The sequence below is a fragment of the Scomber scombrus genome, chromosome 7, assembly GCF_963691925.1.
Source record: "Scomber scombrus chromosome 7, fScoSco1.1, whole genome shotgun sequence".
Classification (NCBI taxonomy): Eukaryota; Metazoa; Chordata; class Actinopteri; order Scombriformes; family Scombridae; genus Scomber; species Scomber scombrus.
In genome coordinates, this window is record NC_084976.1 from 7821879 (window position 1) to 7831456 (window position 9578).

The 9578-nt window shown below is 42.5% G+C and overlaps 1 protein-coding gene across 1 annotated transcript in view; it reads right to left on the bottom strand.

Annotated features, from left to right (window-relative positions):
• Positions 1-431: 431 nt before the first annotated feature.
• Positions 432-9578, bottom strand: part of emc2 (ER membrane protein complex subunit 2) — a gene marked incomplete in the record, with an annotated part of 23718 nt that continues 14571 nt past the window's right edge. The window contains 3 exon segments of the mRNA XM_062422557.1: positions 432-1993; positions 7518-7622; positions 9438-9548. Coding sequence (XP_062278541.1) covers positions 1907-1993; positions 7518-7622; positions 9438-9548 — 303 coding nt within the window.

Sequence of the window (9578 nt, forward strand, 5' to 3'; positions counted from 1 at the left end):
ACTCTGTAATACATGGCAGGGCCAACATGCTTTTTTTCTTGACTCTACCACAGTATATTTGGTTAGAACTGCTGAATAAAAGGAAAAGATTCATCAGAATTCATGACTGATAAATGGTGCATAACCCACTTTTTTCTTGCTCAGCAAACCAGAGTTTCAGACTGGAAAGAAAGAACATTACATAGAGTTTTAGTATAGATGTTTAGTGTATGGCAGTAATAGCCAACTTCCAGGTGCATACTGTGACCTACTGCTGCACACAGTACCACTCGAGATTTAAAATCATAAGAGTTCTTAATCCAGACTACAGATGGCACTATTGCCTCAGAATGGTTGGCACTGGATACCCATATCTCATAATGATGACCCATCCAACTCGTAGACCACCTTTATTACCCTTTCACAATTTTATAGATGACCTTTGCAAGTACAGCAATATTTACATAGGAGCTTCAACAAAAATGAATTACTCTGCTTCATCCTGTAACTCTTCAAAAAAAAAAGTTTTATTTAGCCTCAGCCCTTTTCCTGTAAAAATAACTCAAGTCAGTTTATGCTCAAACGTCCCCTGGCTTTCATTGGTTCCGCCAGATTGGTGAGGCAAATCAAATGCAGACACATTCATCCACTGACCAAGGCCAGAGAGTATTAAAAACTTGAGAAAATGGCTTTCCACACTCTCGGCTTTGAGCTGGTGACCTCTCTCAATTTAAAAGCTGTCCAAAAAGACCATAAACTCCACACTCAAGTTTTCCATCAGTCAAAGAGTGAAATTATGAGACAATTGCCGTGACTTAATAAACAAAAGAAATGGAAGTAACAGCTGACCCTGCACGGCTGAGTGACAACTTAAGATGTTCATTTGGATCGATTCAAATTCAACAATTTACAGAACCAAGTGAACTGAGTGTACTGCTTTAACAGCAGAGGAAACCAGGACTGCCTCTCACAGCACTAAGATGTCTTTCTTCCTTGCCCGTCATGAATGTTCCCAGATTCATGAAAAGATTTTTTTTCTTCTTCTTTCCAACTTGTGGCGTGTTAATTACTGGCAGCATTCTCTGAGGCTCTCTAAACTAAAATGACAGAGGTGTTCTTCAGTGTGCTCAAGTTGGTTCAGCTGCTGTCTGGGGTAATTCAAAGGCAGGATTTCCCAGCTGGAACCACTGGGAAAGAAGAGGCCCTTCTTTATGCCCCTGCTGTTACCACTGCAGCCTTCATAATGACAAATGTCCCTCAACCCTCTCCAGGATAGTTATAACAGGTTAGAATTTACCAATACATGTCACTACTGGAGGACATGGAATCTAAAAAACAACCAACTTACTCTACACATAAGAAGAAATATTATTTTCAACTCTGCAATCAGTCCTACTTTTATTAAGACATTTAATTAAATTTGACAAAAAAGTTTCATTAGACAAAGATGATCATCTACAGATAGTAAGGAAACAGTATGGGACTTCAGTGCGGACAGGTGGGATCTCCACAGTCTTTATAAATAGCATTAACTGTACAGTTTGTCATCTGGTCACATGGTTATAGCCTTAATGTTGTATTAGTATTTCAGTTCAACCTAAAAGGCATCATGGACTGGGGTTGGATATGATAGTCCAGTGTGAGGGAAGCTAGGTTCATACTACTGTATTTAAAACATGTTGTTGGGGTACTTGGAATTTTCTGCTGTAGATTCCAGATGGGTGAGGAAATCTTTGCACTTGAGGAAAACAAAGGTTTTCCATTGTCCATGTCAAGTTCAATCAATTACAGAATCAAACTTGAAGGGATTAAAAAAAAAAAAAAGATCCCGTTCTGGTCACATTGCAAGGCTATTTGAGCTGCCATGTCACTCCAAGAGACTGTGTGTGTCATCGGGAGGGATTAAGGAAGGTGTGGACGAGGGTATCTAGGACATGGTGATCTGCATGGACTCCAGCATCTCCTCCACCGCCTTCACCGAGCACTTGTTCTCCTTGGTCCCACGACCGGCCAGCTGCATGTCAGAGAAGGAAGGTGAGAGGCAGGGAGACAGAGTGGGATGGAAGAGAGAGAGAGAGAGAGAGAGAGAGAGAGAGAGAGGGGAGTGGAAGGGAAAAGAGAACATCAGCTTATTACGTCTCTTCCCCAACTAAAGTGATTGAGAGCAAAATGCACTTGAGCAAAGCCCCATAAAGGCTGTAAGAGCACCATCCACCTATATCATGACTCACAGACAGCGCAAAAACATCCTCGTCCCAGAATCTGCAAGGCTAGAAGTACAAATACTCAGAGACAACAGGTCATGCAAAGTTAAAAAAAAAAAATCTCTAATTGGAGGGTTTTTCCTCAACTGTTGAATAAATGCCATTTCAGTTATGTGTGTATGTGTGTGAGCTCCAAGACAGGATGCCCACATGATTAGTTCACTTCCATGGCCTCTAGTACAGGAGTACATAACAATCTAATTTCTGCACTGTATCCACAGGGTTTCACAGGAAGTGCCACAGATTATAATCCATAAATACATACAAGACCACTCATGTGCACACATACTGTACATGCACACACATCTTATACCCAATTAAACTGTCCAAGAGACAGGGGCATCCCCTCAAAAATGAGAAAGAGAATGACATAGAAAGATAACTTCCTGAACCTTGGGTAGGGGACCAGGAAAAAATAAAAGGTCAGTCCAATTAACCTAACTACATTCACCTTTATGGATTGTCATCAATTTTTCTGAAAGAATTTTAGAGAATACTTTACAGCTTATATCAAACTGGTGTGAGTTCAAATATAAAATATGACATTTCACTCTAAAGTACAAATTCAATTTCTAGGTGGTGTCAGGGGATGTACAAAGTGATTAGGATACATTGTCTGGTGACCATGAATGTCCCATATTGTCCAAATCCATCAACTAGATGTTGAGATATTTCACTGAATGAGTGAAAGCTTTGTGGCGCTTTATTACAGGTCAGGGATCACCCACCACCAGCCAATAGTGTTCATCCTCTGGGCACCACCAGTGTCTGTGTAAAATGTCGACACTATCTATGTAATAATTGTTGAAATATTTCAGTATGGACCAAAGTGGTGGAGCTGCAAACCGACTGACTGAACGACCAACATACATTTCCATCCCTATTTTCTTTAATAAAAGTAGATAAATTATTGTTTTATTTAAGTTATTATTGTTTAAATTGTATTAATTCTGAAACACTCACTCTGATTGAGCACAATTGAGCTAAAAAATTAAAGCCCTTGATGTGATTAGAAGATTTCTGACTTTGGAGACTCCTAGTGGTGGTCTGAAACAACAGAGACAGCAGTGAACACCAATACACCACACGTATAACTGCTATTTAGACAGAAGCAGCATATCACAATCCAAGGCTCAACTCCCAACGAAAAATATCTGCTCCTGTGTGGAAGTACTGCAGATATGTCAGCTACAACTATGGCACAGCTGAAACACAACACAGGGAGGAGGCAGCAGCATTGCAGGGCCCTTTCAATTAAATCATGAAAACACCATTACCCTGAGTCAAACACAGGCAGGGGATACTGTTTCAACCACATAGCAATACTGCCTCTGGACAAGAGAGCACATTCTGTATGTCCTCCAAGGTGAGAGATGAGCCCCCTGAGACAGTGTGCTCACTTGATCAGACAGAAGCACAGGCACAAACACACACACAATAAACAATCATTTCATTGCTTGAAACACAGTTGGCTGAAGAAATTGAAGTCTTGCGCACTCGCTAAAGCCATCTTGGCTTCCTTCCAAAACCACATACGGTCCATCAACACCATATCTGTTTGTGGAATAACAGACCAAACCATACAAAGCTAAAAGTTATGCTCAACATAAAACACAGCTTTTTTTATGATGTGAGGCATTTATGACTTTAAAACCTCCGGTCCTGCTCAGGCTTCAACAAACAGGAACTAAATGCAGCTTAAACTCTGTTTCCATGGCAAAAGTTTTTTCCTTCCTCTTTTGCCAAACTCAAACTTACAGAGGGCAGTTGACTAAGGTGTACAATTGGCTATGTAATTTCCAAGTGTGACTCATTCTTCTAGATTTAGGGTGTGTGTGTGTGTATGTGTGTGTGTGTGTGTGTGTGTGTGTGTGTGTGTGTGTGTGTGTGTGTGTGTGTGTGTGTGTGTGTGTGTGTGTGTGTGTGTGTGTGTGTGTGTGTGTGTGTGTGGTGGGGTAGCTATAATGATCAGTGCATTTCATTGCTGCCTTGCTGCCTTGCTGCCTAATGCGCCATTACCCCGGGCCCGGTAGTCAATTATCTCCTCAGCCTGAGGTGAGACCACCACATTAACTTCTGCCCTGTTCTCCAACAGTAGGAACAGACCAGACAGCTCCACATCTATTTAGAGCATCTGATAATAGAGTCATGACGCAGCGGGAGCTCGTGGTCCGTGACAGAGGAGCTAATCAGAGAATCTGTTTAGAGAGTTAGGGCAGGAGGGCAGGCCATGTAGGTCTGCTTTCAAGCCCCTTACACCTTCAATCCACACATCTCCATGTCAACTGTCCCCGCCAAAGTAATTACTTTTAAAAAACAAGAAGAAAAAACCCCCAAAAAAATCAGGCCCCAGTCAGTCATGACCTCTCGCTGACATCTGCTCCCACTTGCACTCACCTGCCCACCTTTTTCTCACACTGAGGTATGACAATCACCAGGTACCGGGGACTAATAAAAGTGGACGACTGACACGATCAGCACTTTAAAGGGGCCATCAATCAGCCAGCACAAACCCACAGCAGCCTGCAGCTGTCTGACAGAGGCCCGCACCGCCGCTCCCTTTTAAAAGATCTCTGAAGTCATTTAACTGGAGGTGAGGAGGGAAAAAAATAAAGGGAGGCAACCTTACACCTTGTCATTTTACTTGTCTCACGCAGCAACAAAAAAAACATCTACAAGCACACGTGTCTGTGGTGCCAGGCTCGCATACACACACACACACACACACACACTGTACATATGCACGCTCGCAGACGAGTTCAAGTCCCAGTTCAAGCCCCACTATTACCAGGCAGAAGCAGGGGGGGGGCGCAGCTCACCTCATGTTCCCTTGAGGACAAAGGTGTGACTGATTGAAGTGTCTCATCATCACCAGGGGGTTAAAAAACCCAGTACAGACAGACTTTTTAACACTTCGGCTTTGTCCACTGACCTTTAAGAGTAGCTCAAGTATTTCAGTCTGTCATCAGAACATCTCACCTGAAACTACTTTCCTCCCTCTCGGTCCCGAGAGCACGTCCTACCTATCACACATTCACTTCACAGACACTGATATAATGAAACTTCAGTCTCAAAGCTGAGGAGAACATATTAGACAACACATTTTATAAAAATGTTATAAAAATACATGATTGATGCATGTGTTGAAATCAGCAAGTGGCCATAAATCTTATTTCTGTAAAACAATAATAAATAATAGAGTTTAGTTACCAATAAATTGTGTAAATTCTATGTTGTGTCAATGTCTATATAAAAATGTATATACTGAACAGTTTAAGACACATGTAAGGCAGTGTTTGGGTACCAAATTGCTATCTGTTTGATTCATTACAGACAGCATCACCAAACACAGATGTGTGTTCCCTGTCTGTGGCTTCAACCTCTCCCACACCTCCTTGGCCATAAAGAAAATATTTAAGTAAGGAAAACATGTGCTACACTACTGGTTACGCTACTGTGTAATTGCTGTAAGAAGTTTCAGATGAAGTCACATGTTATGGGTCTGTTTCCAAGCTTGTTTGATGTACCAAAATACGGTACGCTGTGTGAAATCATAGCTAGTTTGAAATACTAATCTAAAAACAGTCAGTCACAACACATGTCAAGAGAAAAAGAGGACTTTTTGGAGATTGTTTAGATTTTGGCAGGAATTGGAGGATCTTTGTTGTCTTTTTAACTTGCCCTACTATTCAAGTTCAGTCTTCCTGTCAAAGCCTGATGCCTCTTACACCTTTACACAAACAATTAAATATTTGGATGCTTAGTTCCCCCTAAAATATAAGTTTCGTTTTTAAACTTTTTCAGCTCTGATTTATGATTAAAAGTAAACACTTTGAGATATACATATTGTCCCCTGCTAGGATGAAAGACTGTCTAAGACAGTGAGGTAAGGTCAGCGAGCATCTTGATTGACTTCTTGGGTGACTAAACCATCTCCACATTTTTCTTTTTATGAAGCAGAAATATGTGCATATTCAGAGATAGCCTACTGTACCACTTCAGTCATGACACTACACTTCACTCACACTCAAACTTAAAAGAACGAGTAGAAGCTTCAGAGCTATTCCATGATGCATCTAACAAAATACGTAAAGGAAAGCAGCCATTCACAGTGAAGTCACACACACTTTTTCCAACAGAAGTCTCAACATGTGAAATGTGTCCATAAGGCGAGGACAGCCGAGTGTGGTGAGACGAGCTCTTTAGAGGCTCAGCGGGGAGCCTCTCTCTCTCTCAACAGGACCCACACATGCTGAGCGAGGAACCGCTTATTACATCTTTAACTGTCGATGCCCAAATAAGCATCGCATATGGCCCCGTATGGCAAATAAGATTTCTTTTAAAAATGCTTTTATACTTAAATCGCCATGACAACGGCATAAACTATTTAGTGATACCATCTGAGCAATTCCTCACTTTTTCCCCTATTTGATTTCCATGCGTGTGCAGAAACGAATATGTGGGAACACATGCAGGCACATACATTTCCATCCTTTATCTCTCGTTTGTACACTTTTGTGCTATCTGTATGGTGACAGGTCAGGGATCCTCAAAGGGACATACTTCAGTGCACTGACCACAGTAATCCGATTAAATTTCAGGGACACATATCTGGCAAAATATTTGCATTTATTGATTCAATGTTGAATGCAGAGCTTGTTAAAGAGAATGCTGCAACACTAAAATTTAAGATCAGGCTTTAGAACCTCCTAGATTCAGTTCAAAGGCATTGTGGGTCGCTGAGTCCCACTTTGAGAGGCATTAAAACAGACGACCCTCCACTTCTATTGTCTAGCATGATTGTTGTCCTGGGAGATTCGGCTTGTGGCTCTGAGTGAAGCTCATCTGTGAAGTCCGGGTGTGGGATAAAGTCTAAGCAGACATTGTGGCCTTAAATCAACACATTAACAGTAAATGTACCCAGACACACTGAGAGACACTGGGGTTGTTATTACAACGCTGCGAGTCAAATGCATCCTCCGGGACTGCTGTGCATTCAGGGGTCATTTGGTGGTGGTGAGTACTTTTCACATACTATGCAAATGAAGGGGATTTCTGGATTTCTGGATATTGTGTGCAAATACCCCATGAAAGCTAAAACAACAGAGGAATCATAAGATAATGTGATTAGTGGGTTTAAGCCACTGGTTGAATATGTGGGAACAAGCAAAAAGAGCTGTTTTTCAATACATGACACACACAGAAAATGTGGTGGCAAAAGTAATGAGAGTAATGAGGATGGTTGCAAGGATAAAATACATAGTAGTTACCAACCTTATAGGCTCTATTTATTTGAGTGGCAGCCCAAGCAGCGTACTTCATGTTGTCCTTCTTCACCTTGGCACTAACCTTTGGGCTGGCAGCGATGTGGCTTGCAGACTAGAGGAAAAAACAGAAACGAGAGTGGGGGGAGAAGAAGTGGAGAAGTGAAGGAGAGAAGAGGGGAAGGGGTGTTCTTATATCAAAACTTGGTGAAACAGCAATAAAAGTGTAATTGAGATGAATGTGCAACCACTCTTACCATCTACCACTCCACTAGTCATTGTGGCAGAATGAAGAGAAAAAACAGACCTTGGCCTGATGACACAGGAGAAATCATTTATGGGGAGGGAAAAAGTGAGTGTTTTAATGCTTCGTACGTAAATTGTCACTTAACGGGGCCTAATTTCTCTAACACCATCGATTCCCGGCGATGAAAGGACCTTGTATGTCTTCGGGAAAAAAAAATGTTAAAAAGGGGGAAAAAAAGCCGCCATGCAGTGAGAGAGGAGCGTCGTGTGAATCACGGTCTGTGCCTGTCCTGACAGCTCCCCTCCGAACCGCAAATCCCATGTCTTTCCCATGTTCCTGCCATCATCTCCACACAGCAAACCCCAGAGGGCTTACCCTGCCTGCACTTCAAAGCCCTCTCTACCAGCGTGCTGAAACTTTAACTACACACCAATCAACCTGGCCCTGTTTTTTCTTTCTATAAAATGGTTTGGCTTGTGTATTTTTTAGTAAGCATTTTCTTTATTTCTTCTTCTTTCTTTTTTTTTTTTTTAAACTCAAGAGAAACCTCAATTTGGATGATGTCAACCCAGACAGGCTATCCCCGAATAACAGTGTGTACCATTATGAAGGGGAATCCCCACAAAAGTGTTGTGAGTAACTAACCCACAACCCGACTGTGGTCAGTGCTACCAGGTCTTCTCTGGAACTGTCCAAGCTGGTGAGAGATGGTGAAACTTTCCTGCCCTTACGCTGAACTCCTTGCACCTGTCAAGCTCTGGACCACCGAGACTAACTGGAAATCTGCAAGACACACTCTCGGCTCGATCTGTGACTGATAAAGAATATACTCCCGCCTAAAGTATCCATTAAAGTGCAGAGTGTCGCTGGATGACCTGTCAGGAAACCGTACAGCGCCTGCTCTGTCTCCACACGAACTTGAAAGTTAACAGAAGCGAATGTCTCGGTGTGACCCTGCCCTGCTCCTCCTGTACTCGCTGCCTACACCTTGGAGAGGTTTCAGAGGGTACGGGGCCCTCTGTTGCTATGAGGTGTTTGGACTACCTGAAGAATCCCAGTGCAGCACACAGGAAAACACTGGGGCTCTCTGTGTAAGACCTGCTTCCCCTCTCCACCTTTTATTACACGTGCCGCTTTGTTTGTGTTCTTATGTCAGGTCTCACTTACATATGATGCATTGGTGCTAGCAGACAACATCCTGTTTAAACAAATATGGAGATGAAAGGCTTGTTTGGCTGGGACTACAATCAAACTGGAAACTGGTCGGATAATTTGCTAGTGACAAAATGCTAGCAGCAGCTCTACTGCTCTCTCTCTCTCTGTCTCTCTCTCTCGCGCGCGCTTTTCTCTTTTCACTCCGTGACTACTTTATTTATTCAAGTCATAAACATAAAAAAAGGTCTCACCAAAGGGGTATTATTACTAAAATAAAGAGCTCCAGAGGGGCAGACTTTCCGATGCTGGAGTTCACCGTCTGAGTCAGCAGTGAACTGACCTGTCTGAGAGCCCCTTCTTCACTCCACCCCCCAAAAAACACACACACACACACTAGTCTTCCTTGACACACACAGTGGCCAGCCTCAACCTTGACAAACCACAGGGTTACAAAAAAGGTTTTTGTTTTTTTTCTTTTTCTCTCTCACTCTCTCTTCCCACTTTCTCTTCATGCAAAGCCATACTCACCATGTACAGACCAAACAATGCCCTCATGTTTCGGTTGTTCAGCCTCAGCGCCTGGGCAAAATACTTTCTGGACAGCTCCAGGTTTTCCAGCCCCCCCTGAGTGTACTTCACCTGTATGAGGAGGCATTAAACACGGCCAAT